Source organism: Ptychodera flava, chromosome 15 (genome assembly GCF_041260155.1).
Source record: "Ptychodera flava strain L36383 chromosome 15, AS_Pfla_20210202, whole genome shotgun sequence".
Taxonomy (NCBI): domain Eukaryota; kingdom Metazoa; phylum Hemichordata; class Enteropneusta; family Ptychoderidae; genus Ptychodera; species Ptychodera flava.
In genome coordinates this window covers 28,123,884-28,151,325 of record NC_091942.1, presented here as the reverse complement: position 1 = coordinate 28,151,325, position 27,442 = coordinate 28,123,884, and the positions used below count along the sequence as shown (strand labels likewise).

At 40.2% G+C, this 27,442-nt stretch overlaps 3 protein-coding genes and 1 long non-coding RNA gene across 5 annotated transcripts; 2 read left to right on the top strand and 2 right to left on the bottom strand.

Moving 5' to 3' along the window:
• Positions 1–81: 81 nt before the first annotated feature.
• LOC139151759 (uncharacterized) lies at positions 82–5,103 on the top strand. The gene is made up of 3 exons (XR_011556488.1): positions 82–227; positions 567–1,480; positions 2,303–5,103. It is a non-coding gene; the product is annotated as an uncharacterized lncRNA (long non-coding RNA).
• Positions 5,104–5,655: 552 nt separating this feature from the next.
• LOC139151757 (uncharacterized) lies at positions 5,656–14,241 on the bottom strand. Its single transcript, XM_070724736.1, has 3 exons — positions 12,379–14,241; positions 8,726–8,875; positions 5,656–6,356 (listed from the first exon to the last, which is right to left on the bottom strand). Exons 1-3 carry the CDS (start codon positions 14,239–14,241, stop codon positions 6,168–6,170), a joined length of 2,202 nt encoding a protein of 733 aa, XP_070580837.1. The 3' UTR covers positions 5,656–6,167.
• Positions 14,242–14,415: 174 nt separating this feature from the next.
• On the bottom strand, positions 14,416–18,848 carry LOC139151756 (uncharacterized). Of its 2 annotated transcripts, none has more exons than XM_070724735.1 (3): positions 18,431–18,848; positions 17,049–17,231; positions 14,416–16,589 (listed from the first exon to the last, which is right to left on the bottom strand). In XM_070724735.1, the coding sequence occupies exons 1-3, from the start codon at positions 18,678–18,680 to the stop codon at positions 14,416–14,418; spliced, it is 2,607 nt and encodes an 868-aa protein (XP_070580836.1). In that variant the 5' UTR covers positions 18,681–18,848. The 2 variants fall into 2 exon arrangements, with proteins under 2 accessions (XP_070580836.1, XP_070580835.1); XM_070724734.1 differs by having other exon boundaries at positions 17,043–17,231; positions 18,431–18,846.
• Positions 18,849–18,929: 81 nt separating this feature from the next.
• On the top strand, positions 18,930–27,442 carry LOC139151758 (uncharacterized). Its single transcript, XM_070724737.1, has 6 exons — positions 18,930–19,250; positions 19,806–19,969; positions 22,929–23,807; positions 24,545–24,694; positions 25,298–25,495; positions 26,843–27,442. The coding sequence occupies exons 3-6, from the start codon at positions 22,968–22,970 to the stop codon at positions 27,395–27,397; spliced, it is 1,743 nt and encodes a 580-aa protein (XP_070580838.1). The 5' UTR covers positions 18,930–19,250; positions 19,806–19,969; positions 22,929–22,967; the 3' UTR covers positions 27,398–27,442.

Genomic DNA, 27,442 nt, shown 5'->3' with positions numbered 1-27,442 from the left:
CTAAAACTGGCAATAATTACAATTTTTAAGATGTATTAACGGTTTTGATCGTGAAGTGAACCATCTTGTCGCACGTTTGTTAGGTCCAGTGGCAGCCGCTTTATGCAAGAGGTTTGGTCATCGACGACTCTGTTTCGTGGGTGGAGCTATTTCTTTCGCCTCGTTAGTTCTGGCTTCGTTTTCCAGCAACATCTGGCAGCTCATCTTGACCGTCGGTGTCATCACTGGTGAGTGTACATGCTCGTTTTAAGCTCTCCTGGTATGTTATTTCATGTAAGTTTTAATGCAGACGTTGTTCAAAATGGTATACTTAGTCCCTGTGAATAAACATACGTCTACAACCCTGTGGTCCTGTAATTATTTGATAATAGAAAATGACGATGATCAAGGTGATGGCCATGATGATGATGATGATGATGATGATGATGATGATGATGATGATGAATTACAAACTCACTATGAAAGGATCATTTCTCATCGTTATTTGAATATCGACTTAAAAGAGAAAGAATCGTACGCTTACAAAACATTTCCCGTGCTTTTGATGCTTAATTTACTATCCCTAGGGCTGGCATCTTCATTAGCAGCAACAAGGGCAACTCCCTTTACGGCATACTACTTCAAGAAACGACATGCACTCGCGAACGGACTAGCCATGACCGCTGTTGGCTTTGGGTCTATAGTGATACCGCTAGTAATTCAGTATTGTCTTGAGAATTATGGCTGGAAGGGGACACTCCTCGTCTTTGCTGCCCTCTATGCGAATATATGTGTTGGAGCCTCCTTTTTCAGATTGCCAAGACCAGGAAAAAGCCAGTCCTGCTTAAGAAAACTTGAAGGCCGAGATGGATTGTTTGTCGATGACGAACATACTTCCCGCGAAAGAAATGTTGAAGACCAAGATAGATCGTTTGTCGATGATGAACGTGCTTCAGGGGATGACACAAAACGTAAACCACTCATGCCATCGTCAGGTCGTTGTGGATTTATTTACTTGATACGCAAGATGTTCGACTGTTCCCCTTTTACCAGTGAACCCTTGTTTGTGATCTTCTTGATTGGATTCGTCATGGTGACATGTGTACAAATATTGGCAACCACGTATCTCGCACCACTTATGTACAGCAAAGGCTTACTGTACGGGGACAACATGTCGCACTATTGATTTCGTTGTACGGTGCGGGTGGTATCGCTTCTGGACCACTTGGTGGCATACTGTTTGTTCGTCTAGAAGCAGCGATACGGCCTCTTGGGATAGCCTTCATACTGTTTGGCATCTTCGCATACATTGAGATTATTCCAATTTCTACGACTTCTTTCGCCATCCTCAACACCATACTCGGATTCTTCAGGGCTCTTACAGCATCGCAGTCTCTAACAGCATTAAGACAGGTAGTTGGTTTAAAACGGTACACTTCTGCTGTTGGCTTGTGCCTATTCTTTGGTGGTTTCACACAACTTGCTGTAACACCACTAGGAGGTAAAACTTTATATGTTCAATTGTATGTTCAATTCTGTGTCGTATTTGTTCTTGTGTTTTTTCCAAGTTGGTAAACCTGAGAATCACAAGAAAGGTTTTGTGGAGTCAGTAACTGCAACATCTTCGCTTTTCAGAGTCATTTGAGCTCTCAACCATGAAACAATCATATATCATGCAGCAAGCCATGTGAGCAATGAGAGAATTGCCATTTAACATAAATGCATTTTATTACACGACGAATGCCACTGTGTTTATAGAAGAAACATGAACACGGCATTTTGTTGTACAAAAATTGAAATATCACAAGATCATTCACAAGAAAGACGAAGATCCGCTGTTACTGCGTCCTACAGCCAGCGACGATGATTTATGTATGATCCATTACACTAACGTAAACTCTTAGAGTCAAGATTACAAGAACAAACCTACATAGCCTCCCTCGTTTGCCCTTCCACCTCCATGCTTTCCTGCAGAATATACCATGCTGGTACGAAAGCTTTCATGTTTGCCACATGATGTCGGTTTGTAATCAAACAAGGTTGCTAACTCCTTTACCAACTTGCTAATGAATTGAATTTCGTTGCAAACAGTAAAAGATGGTGATGGCACGAAGTGGTGTATAAAGAATTTACCACTGAGGGTGGTCAATAACGATCAGAAGTAGATTCCGAACGTTGTTTTCAGACCAAGTGTTCACATAGGGTCAACGGAGAACACACCATAACATTGTCCTTACTATACATTTTATACAGTTTCAAATATTATGTTACACACAGCTGCTGTTAATGCTTCTAACTCTTTATTGTAATTTCCCCTTCCAAGGTTACCTTCGTGACTACACGGGAAACTACAAAGCAACTTACATACTCGCTGGTAGCATTGGTGTCTGCAGCGGTTTACTGCTCATTGTTGGATCTCTGGCCTTGGAGAGACGAGAAATATTGGATTCCAAGTCTAAAAAAACTGAGCAATTAGCAATGCAATCACAATTTCAATGACGTCAACAGAGTGGATTTTAACTGCGAGGAGCTAATAACATGAGAAGGCCACCAAAATTTCAGTATTTCTATATGTCTGTCTGTTTCCCTTACTGAATATCTGTAACTATGTATTTCTATTCTGTATTTCTGTAACTCTTCAGTTATGTATGTATGTATGTATGTATGTATGTATGTATGTATGTATGTATGTATGTATGTATGTATGTATGTATGTATGTATGTATTTGTTGAGGACACTTTCTTTTTAAATGTACCCAATTATGACTTAAAATTTAGACAGCAGGTTTCAAAGGATGTGTTCATTTTTTTTCTGAACAATTACAAAATCACTAACAGTTTTCCAATGCCCTAAAGAGATACTAGTACTCAATGCTTACCTCCTCATAAAACTTCGGGTTCTTAAAAAACACGGGCCAGTGTGAGACCAAAAATGCTTGTGTATAGATACAGGTCATATCAACATCAATTGACTGTGATCAAACGAGAGCACTGAGACACTGTTTATTTCATAGTGCTCTGCCTGGGAATTGCGGTTTATATCGACTGGCGATAAATATTCTGTAGTCTAAGCATAAACGAAAGACTGCATATCAAATTTCTCCTTGTTTGTAGGTTTTACACCGTGTAAAATATCCATCGCATCATACTCTTACCATCGGAGTCATACATTTTCCAAAACTTACATAAATATCTTCTATTGTCGGTCACAATTGATTCAAACACTTTTTCAAGTATATGTAAACTTAGAAGAGAATTTCTAGCGCAACTACATTGATTATGTCAATGTACAGTTTCTTTTCCATTTGTGTTTTGACTATCGTAACTTTCTATGTAATTATGTTAATTATTTGCGTCACTTTTGTGAGTTGCCGAGATAAAAAATAAGACTTTTACAAACTGGAACGAACAACTCCCTGCTGAAACATATACCACTACTGTTCCTATCTACTTGAAATCAGTTCACCGTATTCATCAACATTAGAAATCTCCCTATTCAGCTACTTATAGGTATTTTTGTAGAATGCACTCCGGGACAGATTTTTAGACTCTCAAAGTTTCACAATTCTTTGCCGATCTACCACTTATGGGGGCTCATTTTAAAGCTCTTGGAGTAAGAAAAATTTTCACCGCCTTAGTATTTTGAAAATCAACAATTTTATTTTTCGTCGTAGGGTTAACACAGGTATGGCAGCCATTTTGAATTTCAAATATTGGCGAATGTTGGGTCATTTGTTTCTCTCGTGCCAACCCTTGTCGGTAATCCCTTATCTTTATTCTTGATTTGGCGAGAGAATGTTTGAAAGTTTCATCAAGAAATGTTTGAGCAAAAGTTTATTCTTTTATCTTCGAGAGGCACACTACCTTAATAAAGAAAAGGCGCGATTCAAATCATTTTTTTAAAGTTTTATTGCATTAAATACTAAAAACGCAACATATATCTCAAATAAATACTAATATTGGTATACAGTTATACTATATATACTATATATCGGATTTCAATCTTTAATGTTAGAATCGATCAACCAGAACTGGAGTATTACTTGCAGCCTCCTTTTGCCTTTGAAACATATACATGACCAAATGTTATAAAACGCAAAATCAAAAACGTAGTTGAGAGACCAAGCTGATAACACGTTGTTAGTAGTTGTAAAGATTTCAGCAGCTGCCACAGTAAAATCAACACTAAACAAAACAATTGTTATGAAAAAGGCAGATGCATTTTGAAAGTCAAATAACTTGTATGGTGCGTCACGGATTCGATGATGATTGCTACCTAACAGACACTGGCGGCGCCATTTAAGTTCGTTATGACGCAGGAAATAATGAACTTAAGCTGAGTTATAGGATGACCCGTACACATTATATGACAATCAACATCACTGTCGTAAAGCTAACAAGAGATATTGCACTGCAAAATGGTGCCGTAAAACGAAGATAAGGCCAAGTACGTTATGCATTATTAAACGAACTCTCAAATAACAGCAAGGAAGTGCATGCACTATTGACCTTGTAAAACTATACATATCCATCTGTTCTATACCTTTTATATCTTATAGGCAAAATGACTGTTAAATAACATCTGTTACAGTAAGAATTTAAATGACTTCTAAAGCTTGAAAAGTTAGATATCGCTCCTTGCTAACAATAACACACTAGGGATTGTAGGATCTGAAACACTGGTATCTCTCTTGCATACCCGTAAATATATTAACATCCAGTCTAATGCACTGTGTATGGTAAACCATCTGTATCGCAGGTACTCTTTAATGAATTGGCGATGTTTTTTTTCACAACACCTATAATAGATTTTGTTACATAGTAAAGTTTACAAAACGACATTAAGCTTCACTTTGTTTTATCCTTGAAATTACATTACTGACGATACACAAGCCAAAACATACAGCCAGATATTATCCGGAATATTTCAACAGTAAATATTTCTTCGTGGCTGTGGTACCCGTTTCGTACTTATGCAAATATAAACAAGTAGTATTAAAAGTGGTGATGTTATTGACTCTAAACTGTTATCTTAGATGACGTAACTTGTACTAATTTGAAATCTGTGACAATCTCGAAGGCTGCCCTGTCTTTAATACGAGCATTAAATCGTCTGGTGATGTGATGTAATGTTTTATTGATGTGTTATGTTATGCTACGCTATGCTGTTATGTTTTCCTACGCACAAGTTCAAACTCGATGAACGAGCGAAAATTTTGATTACTAACTTAAGGGCGATCGGTTGACTTCGCTAGCAATTGTATGTATGTATGTATGTATGTATGTATGTATGTATGTATGTATGTATGTATGTATGTATGTATGTATGTATGTATGTATGTATGTACGTATGTATGTATGTATGTATGTATGTATGTATGTATGTATGTATGTATGTATGTATGCATATGTATGCATGTGCATATATATATATATATATATATATATATATATATAGTATCATGATGTCCTCGAGGGATAGATATATATATATATATATATATATATATATATATTTAAAAAATTATAGAAGTTATATGATAGATCACTAAATGATATATATATATATATCTATATATCTAATATATATATATATATATATATATATATATATATATATATATATATATATATATATATATATATATATATATATATATATATATATATATCCGGCATTTAGTGATCTAGCATATAATTTCTAAAATGTTTTTCTCTCATTTTAATGCCAGACATGCTGCTCCAGACTCTGAGATAGAGATAAGAAACAAAACTGGCGATCGCAAACTAAGTGACTTGATCACTCTTAATCATTGTCATATACTCTTTTACGAGTAAATGACACGCCCGAGAATCCCCGTGAGTTATTATTAACACTTCTTTCGATCGCTTTTACATGCTCCGATAGAATAGTAGTCGACGTCTATTGACCGGCATGCAAACATTTTTGCCTTCTCAACTATACTTCTCCACCTCTCTGACCTTTGTTCTTTGATAATAACATGTTTGTTGTCAAAAGAACAAACATTGCCTCAGTTGTCTATCTCGGTACACCAAAATATACTGGGACACTAAATCGAACACCGCATTCGAACACCCACAATGTCTAACACGTATGATAACAAAGGTCTGGCTACAATATACTTTTGCGCTGCTTGACCGGCACTCGGAGCTTTAATATAAAGAAATCAAGCTAAAGCTAGATCATCTTCAAAAGCTAGAGTACAAATCGGTGTCTTGTGTCCCATTTTCTTCAGCTCGATGGCTCCGCTGATTTGACGGAATCCTTGTTGGTGTCGACGTTCAAGTAGATACGTCACCCCCGGACAAGGGCCACCTCCCTGGTTATTCATCCACAGTGATTCCTTCGATATGATCTGATTAAAAAGACGCAAAAAGATTTTTGACAGTCACGCTCTGAGCAATCTTGCTATATATCAAGATATAAAATGGAATATAAATGGTTCAGTTTAGGGTATGCTCAGTCAATTCATTAGTAGATGTTGATAATTTACACACAAGGTTGACGACGACCACAAAATTCATGTTATAGATGACTATATAACCAGTGAATGTCAGACTTGATAAGTGTTCCATTTCTAAATATGTTCACGCAGCCCTTTTATCATGATTTTGCTTATTTGCAAAGCTTAGTCCTCATTATATCTTTTAAATAGGTCTTTAACACCTACAGCCGCTGCAATCTTTACCCTTCGTAACACAGAACATAACAGCCTGGCTAGGTAAGGCTGTATTAGGCCAAAAAAATAAACTGTGCTGTTCCGATAACATGGTTTTCAAAAATAGGGTAGGTAGGTCGGCAAGGATTTTTTTCAAAAATACTTTTATTTTTAAATATGCACTTTTCGGGGATTCAGGGCGAGCAAACACTGACGACAACATTTCCAGAAAAACGTATCATACATATAAAAGGAATAAAAATACAAGTCATCGTTGATGACACAGTCCCCACTTGTTAATGGGTACTTTGATTACATGTCCTAAGAGGATAGAGTCCTCTTCATTAATTGAGACATGCCCAAGTTTTGGCTAAGGACACGAAAAAATTGTAACAAAATGGCTGCCATGCAGCCATATTGGATCATATCAAGAAACAAATTGACAAACATATGTATGACATAGTTTAATGTCCTTGTACCAACTTTGAATAAAATCGGTTAAGATATGCCTTAGAGTATTATGGCCCTCGACAGGAAAAAATCGTAAAAAAATGGCCGCAAGGCAGCCATATTGGATCGTATCACATAACAAATTGACATGCATATGTATGACATTAGTCAATCTCCTTGTACCAACTTGGAATAAAATCCGTTGAAACATGTCTGAGTTATTGCTCTGGACATGAAATATCGTAATAAAATGGCTGCCTAGCGGCCATATTGGATCGTATCACATAACAATTGACGTACATATGTAAGACATAGGTCAATGTCCTTGTACCAACTTTGAATAAAATCGGTTGAGATTTGCCTGAGTTATGCCTCTGCATATGAAAAAATCGTAATAAAATGGCCACACAGCAGCCATATTGGATTGTATCACAAAACAAATTGACATGCATATCTATGACATTGGTCAATGTCCTTGTACCAACTTTGAATAAAATCGGTTAAAACATGTCTGAGTTATGGCACTGTATATGAAAAAATCGTAATAAAATGGCCGCCTGGCGGCCATATTGGATCGTATCACAAAACAAATCGACATGCATATCTATGACATTGGTCAATGTCCTTTTACCAACTTGGAATAAAATCGGTTGAAACATGTCTGAGTTATGGCTCTGTACATGAAAAAATCGTAATAAAATGGCCGCCTGGCTGCCATATTGGATCGTATCACAAAACAAAATGACGTGCATATCTATGACATTGGTCAATGTCCTTGTACCAACTTGGAATAAAATCGGTTGCAACATGTTTGAGATCTGGCTCTGTACATGAAAAAATCGTAATAAAATGGCCGCCTGGCTGCCATGTTGGATCGTATCACAAAACAAATTGACGTGCATATCTATGACATTGGTCAATGTCCTTGTACCAACTTTGAATAAATCGGTTGAAACATGTCTGAGTTATGGCTCTGTACATGAAAAAATCGTAATAAAATGGCCGCCTGGCGGCCATATTGGATCGTATCACAAAACAAAATGATGTGCATATCTATGACATTGGTCAATGTCATTGTACCAACTTTGAATAAAATCGGTTGAAACATGTCTGAGTTATGGCTCTGTACATGAAAAAATCGTAATAAAATGGCCGCCTGGCGACCATATTGGATCGTATCACAAAACAAATCGACGTGCATCTGTATGACATATGAAGTAATCCTTGTACCAAGTTTGAATGAAATTGCTTCTTGCATCTCTGAGATATCTGCGTGAACGGACGGACGCACGCACGGACGCACACACGCACGCACGCACGGACGCACACACGCACGGACATGACCAAACCTATAAGTCCCCCCGGACGGTGTCCGTGGGGACTAAAAATATAAAAGACGTCCTCGTTCAAGCAAAACTCGAATGCCAGGTAACGAACACGTGATTTTACGGTTTGTTCTTTCTTCTGTTTACTTCCTTGTTTACGTAGGTCTAAAAAGTTTAGAGTCGGCAGGCAAAACATAGGGTAGGTCGGGTTATCGGAACAGCACAATTTGTTTTTTGGCCTTAGCGAAATAAAACTCGAATGACACAACATGGAATCATCTTGTACGTTACCTTGACGCTTTCTCCGTCAACTAAGTTCCAAGTTTTCGGGCTGACCTCTGTGAGTTCGATCTTGTAATCGCCGTCAGTTTTATGCAAGACAACCATACGCTGGTCTTTGTACTGGTAATTGTCACCGGCTTGTTCCTTCATCTTCACCAACTGAAAATGGCAACATAGGAAAAAACTCAAGTTTCATAAGTTGAAAAATCAGAAAAGTGACTTCCCAGTCCCCTTTCCACTTCCCCATTTCCCTGTACAGCAGTCCGCACTTCATTACGTGATCAGTGCGGCGTTGGGCCAAACCATGTTTGTGATGGGGTTATTGAAGTAACTATGGATTAAATAACCCTGGCATTCTTTTTAGACCTCACGGTACGCACACCGTCCGGGGGACTTATAGGTTTGGTCATGTCCGTGCCTCCGTGTGTGCGTCCGTTCACGCAGATATCTCAGAGATGCCTGGAGCGATTTCATTCAAACTAAGTACAAGGATTACTTCATGTGTCATACATATGCACGTCGATTTGTTTTGTGATACAATCCATTATGGCCGCCGTGCGGCCATTTTGTTACGATTTTTTCATGTACGGAGCCATAACTCAGGCATATCTCAACCGATTTTATTCTAAGTTGGTACAAGGAGATTGACCTATGTCATGCATATGCACGTCGATTTGTTTCACAATATGATCCAATATGGCCGCATGGCGGCCATTTTGTTACAATTTTTTAATATACGGACCCACAAATCAGGCGCATTTTAACCGATTTTATTCAAAGTAGGTACAAGGACATTGACCTATGTCATGCATATCCACATTGATTTGTTTTGTGATACAATCCAATATGGCTGCCGTGCGGCCATTTTGTTATGATTTTTTCATGTAAGGAGTCATTACTCAGGCACATCTCAACCGATTTTATTCAAATTTGGTACAATGACATTGACCTTTATCATACATATCTGATCTATGTCATAATCTATGTCATAAATATGCATATTCACAATCCGATGCAATATGGCTGCCTTGTGGCCATTTTGTTACGATTTTGTCATGTCCTGAGCCATAATTTGGATATGTATCAACTGACTTTTTTCAAAGTTGGTACAAGGACTTTGACCTATCATGTCATAAATATGCATGTCTATTGGTTTCACAGTCCAATGCAATATAATGGCTGCCTGGTGGCCATTTTGTTACGATATTTTCATGTACAGAGCTATAACTCAGACATATTTCCACCAGTATCATTCAAGGTTGGCACAAGGACATTGACCCATGCCATACATATGCACATCAATTTGTTTAACGGCATGTAGCAGTATCATGTCAATTAATTGAATATTCGTAATTAGTCTGATATGTCAAGAAATACTGCATCAAATTTCATGAAACTTGGTACAGATGCTAAAGTGGCACTCCCACTTGGTAACATTTTTAAAGTACATTTTTTTAATGCCAACTGTCGATATTTGACGTGGCGACTGCGTGCGGATCGCGAGATATCGATAAAAACATGGTTCAAAAAAGTAAAGTTTGAATTCCGGTGGCCCACCTAAATTCAGCTTCCGAACATCGAACGTTCGGCACTGGGGCCATTGTCAACTAAGCTATGGAGTACGAGTCTACGCTGCTGTATGCCACAGTACCACTCGCGTCGGTGATCGGTCATGCCCCCTGGGAGAAAGTCGAGTCTTACTGACTCTGAGAAAAAAACGGAAAACAAATTTTGATTCCACCAGAATTCGCATAGGTGACTAGCACAGTTACGTGCGGTTGATACATAGCGGCCGCCGAGTGGTTTGCATAGACGCATACCTCGCGCGCGGCGTACTGTGTGGCAGACGACAAAATGTAGTCATCGGAGGCGGCTAATATTTGACACGTAAAAACTGATGTTTATGTGGTGTTGGTTAAAAATATAGTACAACATATTTAGAATAATGAAAACGACAAAAACTAAGGAGAAGTTTTACAAAACTTACCTGAGGTAATGGCATAATGCTGTATATAAAGTCTTTGCAGTGGGAAGTAAATTAATTGCGTCGTTCGAACTTATTGTAGACTCCCTAGAATATCGTCAATCAGCACAACAACAAACCTTCGGGGGATTTCGGGTCAAAATCAGAAACGATCGTAAAACTTCGGGGTGTGAAAAATACGCTCGGGAAATGACATGTTTTTATCGATATCTCGCGATCCGCGCGCAGTCGCCACGTCAAATATCGACCGTTGGCATTAAAAAAATGTGTTTTAAAAATGTTACCAAGTGGGAGTGCCTCTTTAAGCTCACATTGCTTTAAGGTGAAGTACTACGAATTACGTCAAAATTAGGTTGTGGTGTCATTTTCTTGAAACTTTGCACAAATATTCTTGGAAGTTGTGCAAGTGCAAAAATGAAATAAAAAATGGGGGTCACCACGCTCGTTTCCATGGAAACGGACGTTAAAATAGCGTCGTTAGAAATAAATAAAAATGATATAATTCACTTAAACTAAAGAAAGCAATTATGAAACGCTTAGCAAATGAGTTAATTTTAATAAATACCAAGAATTAAGATCCATATCTATCGAATGTATAGTTTTCATGATGTTTCTAAAGAAATTTTAACATAAGTATCGATTACAAAATGACGATATCGAAATTATATCACTACATAATTTTCGAACTTTCTTCCTGTCGCTTTGAATGGTGTCATTTTGACCAAACTTGGCGAATAAAATCCTGACATAATACCATTTAGTTTACACTTTTAATAAAAGGGTGTCACCACGCTACTTTTTACAATATCTCCAGGTGAATGGGTAATATGCGCCATGTAAATGGGAGAGAAATGTTAATTTTGCGCTCATATTGAATAAAAACCAGCTTCCTAGGGGGTCAAAATATGACAAGGTTAAAGGTCACATGTATTTCTAAGAGACTGGGTCAAAAAATTAGGTAAAAGCGCAATTTCAACAATGACAGGTGATGTTAAATACATGCGCTACAAAATAACCCATTTGCGGCAGGCTGGAGTTAAATCTGCGCAGAAATGTTCTAAAGCGTGTGCGCGTCCGAATTCGTCGCCCTTCACCTTAACACGTTTTAGGAATACGCCTTGAATATGGCATTATTGAGGATATGGTCTCTAAGTCATCCAATATTTGTGGATGTGACCAATCGAAGAAGCGAGCGAGTTAAACCGAGTTTGACGAGGGAACAATCCGTGACATTTTGCGGCCAAACGATATATCTAGTTGAAATTGGTAAATCGACATATCAGCATTTCGGTAGGCTTAATAACCTAATTTCCTATTTGATTTTCACACTTGCATTTTCCTTCAATCCCCATACATACTGCTGTGTGACGATCGTCACATTCTTGATCGTCACAAGCTTCATTTTTGCAAACCAAACTCCATTAATCGACCTTGTTTTAGAATTCGCAGCATGTGCGGTACATTTGAATGGTCAAGTACACGGAAGCTTGTACCGCAAAATTTCAAACAACATTACCTGTTCAGTTTCCCGAAGGCTGGAAAACTGTAGGACCAAACTACTGCCAAATTAAACTATTTTATATCTGTGTTTCAAGCCATGCAATTACATTTTCGCCATTCTCCAACTGTTCTCAACACTTCTAGGCTACGAACAGGATAGCAAAACTAGTGAACTCACCTCAACATCGGCAGGTGTATTCCTGGAAATCCTCACTCGAATTCTTGTGTAGGTATTATTGATAGCCGTCATGAAGATGTGGACATTGTAATTGCAACTCGTCACGTCACTGATGACGCAATACATGGACAACTGGTGGATGAAGGATATGGCGTCCTCTCCCTGCGCGATGCACAGAGTTTGTTGTCTTTCACTTGTGTCGTACCAATCAACGAGTTCGTCGATGTCGGTGTGACTTCCAAACAGTTTGAGGCTTCCAGGCTGCTTTGCATCGATGCAGTTCTTGACTGAGAGCAGCACGTGCTTCTGGAAACGGAACCCAGGCGGACCCAAGCGGATGACCGGAGAGAGGGCCGTCTGGTTGTCAGCCAGTCTCGGGTATTCACTGTCGATGGTCGACACGTAGACGTAGAACTGCTGGTGGTCGTCCTCCTCCGAGAGGGCGCCCGGTGGTATGAACAGGTTCACCCCTGCTTGTTCTATGGTTAGATGCCCTCCTTCGTAGTTGAAAACACCTGCTGCGAACACCGTTGTTGTGAAGTTGGTGGATGATAGTATTTCGGGGTCGTTCGCCGCGCTGAGGATTTTGGCCAATTGCTGAAGGCAGGCCTTAAGGTATACATTTTCCTCTCTCATTCTGCGGAGGAGTCTGTCGTTCGTTGCTGCCGCATCCTCCTTATCAGTTCCCGCGCCTGATTTAGTTGTACGACCCTTCTCTCTTTCAGGTACATTGACATTGACACGATTAGGTTCTCTGTCGTTACTGTCTGGACTTGGAGGTAACATGAGTGGCTCCTGTAAAATCGAACCACCGTCTGTGCAATCGGCATCAAATGTAGTGACGTCTGCGAGCACCGAAGACGGTCCATTGTCTAGTACGGTGTGGGAATAAATCCGGGGTCTTCTTGGTCCGTTTGTTCCAGGAGTTTTGATGCTCTGTGATGCCGTGCGACTTCTCTGTCTGTCCTCGCTCTCTTCGTCGATGTCTTCAGAAAGCAGTGCCTGGACATCAGATGTGGTCGACGACTGGTCTTCAGAGTGCAACTTGAGCTTGGTGAATTCTTTGCAGCAGGGCAATCGACGGAGGCTCTTGTGAACACAGCGACGAAGCAAGGCGATTAAAGGAATCATAAGAGGAACAAGAGCCAAGACGCATGATAATATACACATATCTTTGAGAATGTCTTCACCGGGCTTGCAGGTGGTTGCTCCGTAGGAATAACAGAAAGCATCGACCGTATTGATGAGTCCTATGGTGATCAGCAACAGCAAGAACGCGGTCTCTGCGTGGTTGAGGAATCCAGTGATGTATGGCTTTGCAAAAACATGGTGAAAAAGGAATGCCGAACAGCAACTCACCAGGACAACTGTTCTGATGAATTCATTGTGGATGAAAACATGGCATACCACTATGAGTAAACGACGACCAAGCATTATCGATTCCCAGTACCAAAATCTATCACCGTAGTTGCCCTTGTAAAAACAGACCACGCTCTGGGTTACATCGTCGACTTTCAATGATGTTTGCTCTTCTATGGTTTCAGTCGAGAGTGTTGCTGTCTTCCTCGAATATATGCAGGTGACGAGACACTCATAGATTAAGTATGGTAGTGGTATGAAGCTAAATATGACGAAGTCTCGCAAAGACCATTTTCCGCTTTGCAACTTTTTCAAAGCTATAGCTGGTAGAAACACGAAGGGTACTACAACAAAAACTGCTAATACCACGGCGATGTACATCCCGGGCCCAAAGAATTTCTCCTCACCAGAGTAGTACAGTCTGTACTCGTCACCAATACGTACGTACTGCAGGAATGAAAATGTTAGATTGACGAAGCAAATGTATCCTAAGGTCGTTGCCATGGCGAAGGCAAAGGCGACGGCGGGTTTGTAGGATCGGAACCGGTCTTTCGTCGGAACCGCAGAATGTCGATGATGAAATACAGAGTCAAGATCAAAGTCAAAATCGGTACAATGACGCTTAAATTGACGAATACCACCTTCAAAGTGTACGTGCTGAGGGCGCTGTAACAAGAATCAAGAAATCGGGACGAACCGAAAGTTGAACAAGTTGACGATGAAGGGGACCGCAGTGACAGCTGATATGGAGTCATGCTTGCCACGTGGTCTTGTCAGGTAAACGATGACCTGGTAAAAGAAAAAGGTCAATTTGATATAACCTATCCATGTAGAGTTAATGTCATCCACTTCACTGTTTCGTGGATCAGAATTATCTTCTATGTCACCGCGATTGTGTTCGGTTTTCTTGTACCAAAAACGACTGAAAACGACAAACATGGCGGTTAAAACAATTATGACTACTACAAACAAAATACTGAAAACCAAACTATTTTTTGAAAACTTTTTCTTTGTTAGACATTTGGTAGAGACAACGGATTCAGTGTATCCGTCTTCACATTTTCCACAAACTGCTCCAATCCTGTGGTCTTGACACGACTGGTAACCATCACATGTGCCATTCTCACGTCCATTGCAGCAATATCCTGGTGGACATAACAGAAGGCTAACACTCCTGTTCTGTTCGTAACCCCAGAAGTTCGATTTCGCCCTCAGTGTGGGCTTTTCGCAGTTTCCTCCGGAGGGACATTTGCGGCAAGTAATATCTGTAACTTCGGTACCATTGCTGTATCCTCGTTCTATGCTGTACGTTCCATGTTGGCAGGGGCGACAGCTGTATATGACGTCATAGTGTTTATAGTTGTAACTCTGTTTAAGGGTCAAGTTGTATCCAACACTGCAGATGACCGATGACGACTTGTCGAGTGAAATGTTGGCGGGAGACTCATGCCAAAAGACATCTACTGAATCATGCTTCGTTGTAGTTGCTTCAAAGCGAGTGTTTGTGACCAGAAAAATTCCCTTGTACATACTCCATAGGAGGGTCTCTTGACCTCGGACATCTTCAGTAGATTTCAGAACGCTTCCGTCCATCACAAAACTTCCATTGGCATCGTCCAGGAAGACTGCTCCGCCCGAGAAAGTGGCGCTGTTATCCGTGAAGTCCGACGCGTATATTTGGACTTGTCCTCCCCTCACGTAGAGGGCGCCACCACGGCCACCCAGTCCATTTGCCGAGTTTTTCTCAAACATTACCTGTGTCATCCTGACGGTTGTTCTCCCGGTAACTGCGGAAAACAAGGCTCCACCGGCGTCAGTCACGTTATTATTGGTAAAGTTAACGTTGTCTAGAGTCATTTCCACTGTTTCGTTAAAAAGTTGTTGATCTGCTTTACAAATCAAGTATTTTCTCCAAGTTTCACTGTTAATGTATTCATTTGGTAGGTAACCACCATTTTGACTATCCAATCGGATGTCGTCCAAATAATTGATGACGTCATCTGTTAGGCTACAGTCTCCTCTGGACCTATTTAAACTACCTTTGGTAACACCATGTTCGTCTCCATTACTGTCGTGTGTTTCTTCGAAATAAATCCCAGCACCTTGATCATGACGGTTGTCTGAAAAGACCGTCTTTTCCACGTGGCCGATAAACTTGCCGACTTTCTTGATTTTGATTGTAATTGCTCCTTTCATGGTTTGATGTACAGTAGAATTTCTCATCGTAAAAACAAGAGTGTCTCTTGATGAAGTGTTCTGTTCAGCTGCGACAAAGATTCCCCCGATGTTGTCTGTGAAATTCACTCCCGTGAAGTTCAGGTTGAATAGCGAGTTTCCAATTACTGTCTTCAACGTGTAGTGGACGGCATAGTATTGCCTTGCCAATGTCATGTCATTCGCAGTGCCGTCGACAAACTCGCAATCGGTTACTGTGAGAGATGCGTCTGAAACTGTGACAAAGGCGCCGAGTTTTGATCTCGGAGTTTTCCCGTTTATAAACTTCAAACCTGTCAGGGACACTTCCATCGGTTCACGGCTCTTCAAGGTCATCTGCGAACCGTCAAAATCGAACACGGAGCATGACGAAGACCCTGATATTACCGCCGTGCCGTTTGCTGATAAGAAATGCAACGATTTCTTGACTTCTATTCCGACCGTTTCGCCACCTTGCTGTTGGCACTCCTCGTAGGGGCTGATATCTGTGTTTGTAGCGTCGATGACGATGCTATCACCAGAGTTTGCACTCGACACCGAGCGTCTTATTGTTTTACAAGGTTGATTACGAGTACAGTTGTTGTTGTCGTTGCCAAAACGTCTTGAGACGAAGAGCTGGACGTTCAGTGTAGAACAATCTACGATGAAGAGTATGGATATTAAAAAGTTATTTAAGTATTAAACCACACTCAGCGATGGGCATACCATGACAGTTTGACCAGTTCATCATATATATCCACCAGCAAAAGAGTTCATATACGGAGTGAATTTGTCAAAACTGATTAGTATACCCGTGTCTTGGGCGGTTTATTCTTATCATATCGTAACAGTGAGGTATATGGACATTCTGACGTGAAACGTAAAAGAAATCCGATGTGCCTCTCTACCTAAGAGCTCGTGCGTGTTCCAACAACATAGCATTTATTTTCACATCTCGACCAATCAGATGCTCTATTTGCGCCATCAATATATTCTCACGAGATGTATATATATATATATATATATATATATATATATATATATATATATATATATATATATATATATATACATACACACACATGTACACACAATGACATGATTGCACTTACCCTTACACGTGTTGGTGTTTGAGTAGAGCACACCCCGGCAGCAAATGTGATGACGTGGGTTGTAGCCAATGACGTCGACAAATCCGCAGCATCGTCCACCATTTGCTGCTGTCCCTGGTGTCTCAAACAGTTGACCGTTGCAGCAGGTGTGGCTTTCTTCAACGAAGTCCTCACCGCACATTATGGTGCCTATCAAATTTATCAATAATAGTAATCATCATCATCATCATCATCATCATCATCATCATCATCATCATCATCATCATCATCAACAAAAACAATAATTTATATGTTGCAAGCTCTCTGTCTTGCGCTTTTGTTCGAAACTGTTCCTCCGTGCGGTAAAACAACGCGAATGAGATAACATCTATAACTCGATGGTACGTCGCGGGATTTGTTTCTTAACAAGCTACAAAATATTTGCAAAACACAGGTATGTGTACCATAAATATGACTGAGCTCATAAAAGAGTGTCGTTATATTTATGGAGTTTATTCGCAGGTGGACCATTTTACCTGCCGGATTCAAATTAACAATTAGTCTTTGGATATTTGATAGTTGTTACCGATAGGTAAGCTTACACCTTAGATATTTCTAGGCTACACTACTACGAGTAGATCATGAATGAGTGAACAGAAAACTTGAATAGTGTGGCAGAAAATTGGGAATGAACAGAGACAAGTTAAAATTTTATATGGAAACGTTGTCATAGGCCTCCATGTGTGAACAAGAAGACGACGCTACACGCAGAGGTCGACTGAACAGTGCCAAGGAAACCCATCATGCAAGTTATTTTGGCATGTTTACGTCTGAAGTTGAATGACGTGTACCCTTTCAATTCCTAATAAGATGAGAATGAAACATAGTACCAAACACTGAAACTTGCAACAGACTGAGTATTTCATAATCGGAATTTCACTTACTATTTAGGAGTATGTAACACGCATGTGCCGTGGCCTTTGACCTGAATTTTATTAACGTTTGTCAAACGCAAACATCGCATGAAAAGTCTCCATAACATTGCAGCCTGATGCTCTTGAAAGCTTTGTCAAAAAGTGACATTTAATAAAATCGATGACGTCATTGTTCCTTCCTGTGAATAAATGCCAGAGTTCCTATTCGCACACATGGTATGATTCTCAAGCGTCCATGCCGTAGTCCAGTCCGAGCAAGGTTGAACATGAGTGTGCCTACAGATTTGCCAGTGGGCCTACCGTCGTATGACATAGCCGTTTCTTTGATGTCTGATTTAATTCGTGAAGTCGTTATCATTTCATACATTACAGATATACTTTTAGCTACTTCCCACTGTAAAAACCGACATTACTTCCCTATTCGTTGGTCTCTAAACGGTCCCAATCAAAATACGATGAGAAATAACGACTTACCTTCGCTAAGAACATTGCGTAGCATCAACCATATGAACAATTGGTACAATAACATCGCTATCGTATTAGAACGAGCCATAATCAAATGTACTGCAGTATACTGGGTAGTCAGTTGAACATTGACAGGGCTGTTCATGCGAAGGAAAGTCCCGTGATATTTTCGTGATTGTTTTTGGATGACGCAGACCTTAGAAAAACTCGTGACGCTACACTTTTTGTGATCTCCGCATAAAATGCACGAAACGGCCATCCGTAGAGAACAGTGGTCCAGTATGGTTCCTCACACAAGCTTTTTTGTTCTCACGTTGAAATACATATTAAGGCTAAATATAAAAGCTATGAATTTAAAATTTTGCAAAATTTGCCGTAGGCAACTGCGACGTTGTTTTTCTAAACTGAGCTATTTGGTCATAGGTCACCGAATTAATGCAAGAACTCGTCCGGGAATCCCCCTTCAATATCAACCATGATTGGTTAAAACATTTTTACGGTACAGGCATGACCAGGGATATGACACGGTCGATCAGCAGACGTAAACAAGCCCTAGACACGACATACAAGGTCGCTGATGAAATCGAGCGCAATCATCGAAGACAGAGCCATACTTTTACGGGGACTAAGAGACTGAGACGATAGTTTTGACGCGGTTACAGGCGAAGCGGTTGCTACCTTGAAGGCGTGCTCAAGGAGACAGACCCTGATTGTGACCTGTCGGCCCATATTTTGGGCCCGGGTCGATCCCCAGACAGCGCGTATTCATTGCACATGTTGGTCTTCTTGACGAGCTGCTCCCAAAGTATCCAACATTTGCTGGTTTCAGGTAGGTTTACTGACGAGTAGAGACGAGGTTGTGCACGAAGGGGTTCAATTACAGCCCTTACTAATCTGTTTTCTACGTATTCGCACTGTTTGCATGATGTATTTGGAAGATGGTGACGAAGAAATAGTCAAAGAACTTCGAGGGCAATTATTTCTGAACAAGATTCCGGTAATTTTTTAAAAAAATCATGAAAATCAGAAAAACTTCATCATCAGAAGATTAAAGCTTACACTATCTAATTCAGTGTTCCATTTGTGAATGATAGCTAAGCTGTTTCATGAATCAATCATCAATTAAAATGGCTATTAATGTGTACAAATTACACAATTTCTAATGACATTTAAGTTTGTTATTGTTCGCGTAATCACATCAAATGCCCTTTTTGCGGTTTGGCATGAGGCCAACTACGATTCAGGCCCCGGGGAAAATCCCTTCCTAAATTAGATATGACATCACTTGTTGTGTGAGGGCGCTGTTTGTGTTAATATTGATTCTTGTAAGGTATCGCCATCAAGCCTGTCGAGGGGTTTGTAAGCTTGTACTTATCATTCATAGGCACTGCAGTCTGTCATAAGAGATTCCTGTATCGTAGTACAGCACAGCACACGAAAGAGCCGTCACTATCCACGTCCTGACGGGGAAAGTCCGACAAAAATTCAGAAAAATCTACATGACCTGGTAACGCAACAAATCTGCAAAACAAATCTGAAAGATCCCAGGTGAGTGTCGGCAAGTTAAAGATCTAGTAAATAGTTATGTATGAATGCAGGTAGTATGTATGTATGTATGTATGTATGTATGTATGTATGTATGTATGTATGTATGTATGTATGTATGTATGTGCATACACAAGATAAATGTACCATATACGCTCACAAGATAGATAGATAGATAGATGGATGGATGGATGGATGGATGGATGGATTGATGGATGGATGGATGGATGGATGGATAGATAGATGGATGGATGGATGGATGGATGGATGGATGGATGGATGGATGGATGGATGGATGGATGGATGGATGGATAGATAGATAGATAGATAGATAGATAGATAGATAGATAGATAGATAGATAGATAGATAGATAGATAGATAGATAGATAGATAGATAGATAGATAGATAGATAGATAGATAGGCACTATTCTCAGAAAGTCATTAATTAGTAAGAAAAACATAACAGAGGCTCTACTGGGACACTTCACCGTATCACCGTGATTCCGGGCGAAACATAGCGTACAGCCCACTCATCGCGTTCACTCTTATACAAAACTTACCCATAACGTATTCGACTTACGCCTAGCGTCTTCGCCAAATTTTTCGTACGTCGGCATACGCTGGCTAAATTGTCGAGGTGTGAAAGGGCTATAACTAACGACACTGACGCAAGACCAGTGCGTCCGTTGTGTCTTTCGTATCAATAAGTAAACGTGTTGGCAGCTTTTATGGCCCTGTCACACCTTGACGATTTAGCCAGCGTAGGACCTTATGTCTGGCATATCGTCACATTTTGTGTTGATTCAGGAAGAAGACATGTCATATACAGGCAGCTGTAAACGGTGATGTGAAATCTGCTGAAGATTTATAAAACTCAGAATTCGTTGATTCATTCAGTCGTCGGTTCGTTCGTTCACTTATTCATAAATTCATTCATAGACATGGCATATTTACTTGAAGAGTAACATTTTGTGTGGATTCAGGAAGAAGACATGTCATGTACAGGCAGCTGTAAACGGTTTTGTGAAATCTGCTGAAGATTGAAAACTCAGAATTCGTTGATTCATTCACTCATTTAGTCGTCGGTTCGTTCGTTCACTTATTCATAAATTCATTCATAGACATGGCATATTTACTTGAAGAGTAAAATAATGGAATTCAAACAATATGACATTATTTCAACTGGGTCGAATTACGAGGAGCGCATTTGCTACAAGCAACATGATAACGTCCATAATTGATCATAGAACGCGCCTTGGAGACAGATATTCGGACTCTCAAACTTTTACAATTCTTTTCTGATCTACCTCTTGTGGGGGTTCATTTTAAAGCTCGCGGTGTAAGAAAACTTTTCACCGTCTTAGTTTTTCTAAAATCGAAAATTCCTTTTTTCTCCATAGAGTTAACACAGGGATGACAGCCATTTTGAATTTCAAATATCTGTACGTACGTCTTGGGTAATTTGTTTCCCTAAGAACCAAAATTTGCACGGTGACCCCTGATTTTTATTCTTGATCTCGAAAGAGAATGGTTGAAAGCTTCATTGAGGAAATTTTGAGCAAAAGTTTACGTCTTTCGTTTTCGAGATTCGCCATGCTTCTTTAAAACCGAGTTCAAACTTTATCTAAATGAAGATTACACTATAAATGGATGAAGAGAAATTAGCAAGTGACGAAGGCGACAGTCGTATCCTGTATTGAGCACGATCCTGACTCGGTAAATAAAATATTACGATTGTCCTATGTTTCTTAGTCATGCGTACACCTCAGAAAGCTCCGAACAATTTTGAAAGGGGTGGTCAAAATTGGTCATGGCAAGGTGGACACAACAAAAAGAATAGCGGAAATTAATAGTTTGCAATGATACTGATTTTTGGGAAAAATTATTTACATAAATATCATCCAAAAAAGTGTGAAGGTAGAAAATATTGTGCATGCAGTATAAAACCAAGCTATCAAATTTCGGAACGCAGAAACATGCAACTCAACATCCCCACCATCCCTTCGCTTTTTCTTAATGGGCAATTTGTGTGTCATTAGGCATTGTGAGTCAAACTTTCATTATGTACGAAAGTGACGGTTATTGCCCAGCTTTTTGCTTCGTCAGCAAAAGGGGAACGTGCGGCTTTTATCCTTTTTTTGCAATATGAATATGTGACGTCAATAATTGCATACAACGAAAAACATGTGACACATCCAGCCATTATGACGCTCGCTGTCAACGCTGAAATTTTTCACTTTCGATTGATGAGTAGCCTATCTAAATTTGGCTGCGATGAGTTTGAAGTAAGCAGTCAAAGCTACATTGCCTTAACATGTGTCACATTAAGTAAGTATTTTACAGTTGGTAGCCTTTCGTTTGTGTTTTAGGGAGGGGGATAAAATTTTGTAAGAATGTATGGCCAAACTTGTAACGTTGCCCGATGTAGCAGTTGACTGTGTCTTCACGAAATGGCGTACTCACAGCGAACCGTGATCCGTTGTACACGGTAGCTTGGCTGTGCAGTGCAAACGTAGATCGCTGGAAGAGTGTCTCCGACACTAGTAAGTCGGTTCCACAAGACTAACTTTGTGCCACTGTAACTTTTGAATATGTGTTGATTGGTATCAATCAAAACTACCGTTACCTATAGGCTAAGGGCAGCATGAATGCCCGGATGTGCACAACAATACGACTGTGTAATAATCAGAGCGTTCACAGGCTGACCCACTTTTCGCTAGTCACAGTGGGATCTTTAGAGTCTATGTGCCAACAGAAATGTTCGTTAATGCCACAGGGACAAGAACGAAAAGCAAGGTATTCATATATCCGTTTGATAATATATTTGATATTACAATAAATAACGGTATTTTATCAATGGTACGGTCGCGATCGCCTCTCTTTTAATACTTCAAACACCTACCATTTGGTTAAATTTCGTTCGGTAATCTTTTCGCTCGTGTCTTTTTTATTTCCGCCAGTTATTTGTGTCTATGAACAGTGTTTCTCGGGACTGAGTCATGTCAAACCGCAGAGAGAAGCGTCGACACTGGGAGATCATTAGGCAAGGCGAACTGTCCGCTTCCTCAAGCAACAGTTCCTCGCGAAGTTCATCGTTGGACCCTAAACCCTGGCGATGCGCTGCTTTGGAAAAGAAACTGCAAGAAGCGCTGGTGTGCAGTCCGCAACAAGGCGATGTTGAACATCAGCGGGCAGAACCTAACAACCACCTTCAGACATATCTGGATAAACTGGAGGAACGTATCAAGAAGAAGAAGAGGTCGCGGAAGAAGTATTTGAATACTCCGTTGTACGCCACACCGACATTCGCCGGTGGAGTGTTTGATTACAAAGGTGGGGAGCTCGCTGTCGCTGATGGTAGCGTACGACTTTGCATCCCTCCAAATGCGGTCAACCAAAGCCGTGGTCCGTACAAGCTGTATATATTTTTGACGCACAACAAACACGAATACCCTAGCAAAATTGGTGTGAAAGGCATGAACGTAACTCCCGTCGTTCGCTGTGGGCCGCACGGCCGATCATTCGACAAGCCCGTGCTGCTTACGATGCGTACGGCTATAGATGGCAAGTACAAGGAACTGAAATTACTCAAAAGCGAGACTGATGCCGGCAAAGAATGCGAGTGGAAGTTTGCTGACAGCAAGGAAGCTCTCTGCGTTTGGGATAGAGGGCGCTGCATCGTCGCCGTGCAGCATTTCACTCTATACCGAGTGATCGGAAGAGGAGGTGAGTCGATCCTGAAAGGAGTCTTCAAAATCCATGTGTACATCGTCAAAGAAAATGGAAATTCGATAAAACTACGTGTTCGTGTATTTCCCGACAACGAAGCCGATTTACAGGTGAATAAATATAAATTTCACAGCAGCTATAGTAGGTTGTTTGGCAATCGCACGAAGCTTTTGCATTTGACGATTGGAGACAAAATGTTCAGAGCGACATATTCACAGTGTGCACCTAAACTTAAACCGCAGGAAGATGATTAAATCCATTCCGACCTTTGCTCTGTCACTCTATATAGACAATCAGAAAACAGACGCGAGTAGTTGTAATGCCATGGTTCGAATAAAGTTTTTGGTGATTAATAAATCATGTGCACATGGAAATTGTCAAGGTCGGTTTACTGTTTAAAATAAAGGAATGGAAGAGCAGGCACAACGATGGTGAGCCGATTACACCCCCGTTCAGTGACTGTAGCTATGCGCCACCGCTTTGCTCAGTCCGCTCTCCGGCCGCTCAATTCTCTGACTGAGGGGTATTATTTTAATAGCAAGCTGAGTCAAACGGTTGAGCATCAGTGTGATCGTAGAATTGAAGGATACCATGGGTGTGCCTGCTTCTTCCATTTTCATTTAACATGGCAAAACGACAACTATGATTTGAATTTTCATGATTACTAAGTATAAATGTATTTGAACCAATACATGAAGTCGATTGACTGAACAATGAGCCGAGCGACTGTTTGAAAATATTCTAGCCTTTGTTATTATATAAGCTATGTTTGATATATGAAGTTCAGGACAAGTTTCTACCACACACATAGGTTTGTCAATCATCCGTACAATGTGTCATCCTACAGGTTGTTAAGGCAATGGAACTCGATCAAGGCGCGAAACTGTTGGACGGACTTCAGAGAATAGCCATTCAACAAGGCAAAGGCATAACCATCAAGTTGGTAAACCTCTCCCATGGTTGGTCTCCATCAAACCCCGGATCAATGGACTCTGTGGTACGATACGAAAGAGTTTATACCGCTTATTCGCAGCAATCTCTCCAAAATTGTTAGTGTTACGTTGAAACGCGCAAGTCTTGTATTTTCTGCGGAAACACACAGGAGTCGATAGGTCTTGAATAGATGATACGTGTAGGCCTACAAAAAGTGCAACATACAGTTTCCGAACAAAGTTACTTTGTCAAATGATTGAACGTCTGGATGAACAACACTCAATTTCCCATTCATTAGCTGACAGAAAGTTGTTAATTTGAAACAATTAATGATAATTACCTTGAATGATATAATTTGCTTTAACAAACACGTGTAGCCCTGTCATGTTTTTCGTGATTAGTGCCTCGAAATTCGCTGAAACACATGAAATTGCTCGAAACCGAATTTTATAATTCAGATTCTCATATATCGGTAGATCAGTTTGAACACACAGAAAAGCTATCTATTGGTCAGACATTTGTTCATGGGCCTGTATAAAATCCTTACAGAATTTCAGAGACAGTGTTACGTTCTGGCAAGTTCGAAATTAAAACTAGAGTGCTTTCTTCTTGTTCCGTAATTTTTAAAAATGAAAATATCTCTGCTCTCTGATTTCGATGTGAACAGGTTTCCGCTGATTTCATCTGGGAAGGGGAGTCCAGACAGCAAACTGGAGTGGTTCGGACAATCACGATCAACCATGATTCCGGAGGCGATCGCCCAAAGTTGGTAGAGGGTACGATACAGGTGCATGAAACCGGACGCCCAGACTCAGGTTCACAAATCGATATAAAGGAACACGTATCCTTGCCAACTGCCGAGGAGGTAACTATTGGGATAATTATCATCTCATTATACATCAGTGTCTTTGTGTGCAACCATAATTAAAGCCCCACTATCTGTATTTTTAGCATTATTTTTATGATTTTATTTTCAAACTAAAATAAGTTTGTGAGAATGTACTAATTTAGATGTGTGTATACACTTATTATTGTGTATATACTTATTATTGTCCCGCTGGGACTGGATGTGCAATTTTGAACAAGATCATACACTGCGATTAAATGTGTGTCCACTCATTAAATCGCAGCCCCACGCGAAACGGCAAAAACTGTGGGTACTGTGCATATCTGCACTGAAATCTTCGCATAAACAACATACAGTAGTCCAATGTAATGTATAGGGGTGAATGTTTTCAACCGTGACATTTCTTATGTTCTGTTCCCTTTGTAATATTGCCAATTTTTGAAAATGGCGGGAAACCAAAATGACTGGTAAAATTTGAATTTACTTGTCAAATGTTTCACAAAAGAATTGATTCCTAATGCAGTAAAAGCCCCTATCTCTTCAGAGGGTAGAATTCAGAGACAACCAGGAGAGCATAGGAAGATATTCTGAAGTCACCGAATTTAAAGAGTTACAGCTAGTGGGGCTTTAATTATTAATCGAAGTAATGTCGCGTATTGGCGAGACTTCGCCAATTATAAATGAAATACGGTTCAACGCTTATATGCTTTTCAACAATTTGCAGCCAGACAACCCTTCACCTTCTTGTTTTTGTGGAAATATAAAACGTTACTTTTTAAATATTTTCTGGAGTTGACACAGAGTAATGGCAGTCTTGAATTTCCGACGGTGGTAAATTAATATGGCTATTTGCTTAAAATATCAATATCGAAGAAATTTCAGAGTGATCCATGATGAAGTTTCTTTCAGCGTAGCATGGGAAAATGTCAAAATTGTAAAATCATGCATAAACTTGACCATCGCACCAGTCACTTTACGCTTTCTATATTTTGTCTCGTTCCTGTTTACGCCGTTTGTAGTTTGCCATGCTTCACTTTCACACCACCACTGTGCGTTAACTCCATCAATAAAACAAGACGGATTTCGTTTAGGGCAATAAGAAATCTCCGTACCTTGGGCAAGCAAATCTCTGCATAATTGTAAATTATTAATAGTATCTCGATCTCGCGTTCAGCCGTACTGAAATTCAGCTGGGCCGAAATGGAATGCCATCTTTGCGTTCATTTGTGCCAAATTTGAATTTATGTGTAAAGTTTTCCAAAGGTCTTTACATTTTAGACGAGAACAAAAACCGAAAGGTTTTCATGTCAAGCGAAGGGTAATATAATGTGGTAATAATGTTATTTTACGAATTGTTACTCACAGTATCCACAACCTAACCTGCAAAGCACAGCCAGACGACCAGCTGCTGCAAAACCATCGCTTAAGACAGTGGATGACACTTTCCGAAACTCTCTGCCGGAGTTCCAAAAGGGAAATAATCACAGATTCGAAGATATCATACCTTGGAAGCTGTACTTGGACCTGTGTGTGAAACTCGACATCAAAGGCCAAAGCGATGCGCGATTTTTCGCCGAAAGAATAGGACTGAGTACTGAAACGATCCAGTACCTGACCGACAACATCTCCTGCCGGGAACGAAGCGTCGCAGATTCCGTACTCGACTTTTGGATCAACCTTCGCGTTCAAGCCAAGTTACAGAAAAGGGAGATTTTGGAGGAGCTGGCTTCTCTCTTGCAAGATATCGGACATGAGCAAGCTGCAATTCTCGTTCGCGGTCACATCAGTCCAAAACAAAACTCCGCAAGTAGTTGTGACTCGGGGATTGCGAGCCCATCGAGCATGACATCTGAAGATAGCGCTTCGGGTGATACAGAGGGATTCAAGTCGCGAGACAGGGTTGCTGGCCGCGATTCGTGATATCTGGATTGGTATTTGTCAGTAAATTTCAATAATTTCATCCAA

Bases quoted from the DNA above. Each gene is read 5' to 3' on its own strand.
- LOC139151757 (XM_070724736.1), bottom strand. From the start codon at position 14,241: ATGGCAACGACCTTAGGATACATTTGCTTCGTCAATCTAACATTTTCA. The intron at 8,876-12,378 runs GTGAGTTCACTA...TGCCATTTTCAG, and splicing joins ATACACCTGCCGATGTTGAG to TTGGTGAAGATGAAGGAACA. The intron at 6,357-8,725 runs GTAACGTACAAG...CTTTTTAATCAG, and splicing joins TTGACGGAGAAAGCGTCAAG to ATCATATCGAAGGAATCACT.
- LOC139151756 (XM_070724734.1), bottom strand. From the start codon at position 18,680: ATGGCCGTTTCGTGCATTTTATGCGGAGATCACAAAAAGTGTAGCGTC. The intron at 17,232-18,430 runs GTAAGTCGTTAT...TAAATTTGATAG, and splicing joins ACGCAATGTTCTTAGCGAAG to GCACCATAATGTGCGGTGAG. The intron at 16,590-17,042 runs GTAAGTGCAATC...TCTTCATCGTAG, and splicing joins AAACACCAACACGTGTAAGG to ATTGTTCTACACTGAACGTC.
- LOC139151758 (XM_070724737.1), top strand. From the start codon at position 22,968: ATGTCAAACCGCAGAGAGAAGCGTCGACACTGGGAGATCATTAGGCAA. The intron at 23,808-24,544 runs GTGAATAAATAT...GTCATCCTACAG, and splicing joins ACAACGAAGCCGATTTACAG to GTTGTTAAGGCAATGGAACT. The intron at 24,695-25,297 runs GTACGATACGAA...CGATGTGAACAG, and splicing joins CCGGATCAATGGACTCTGTG to GTTTCCGCTGATTTCATCTG.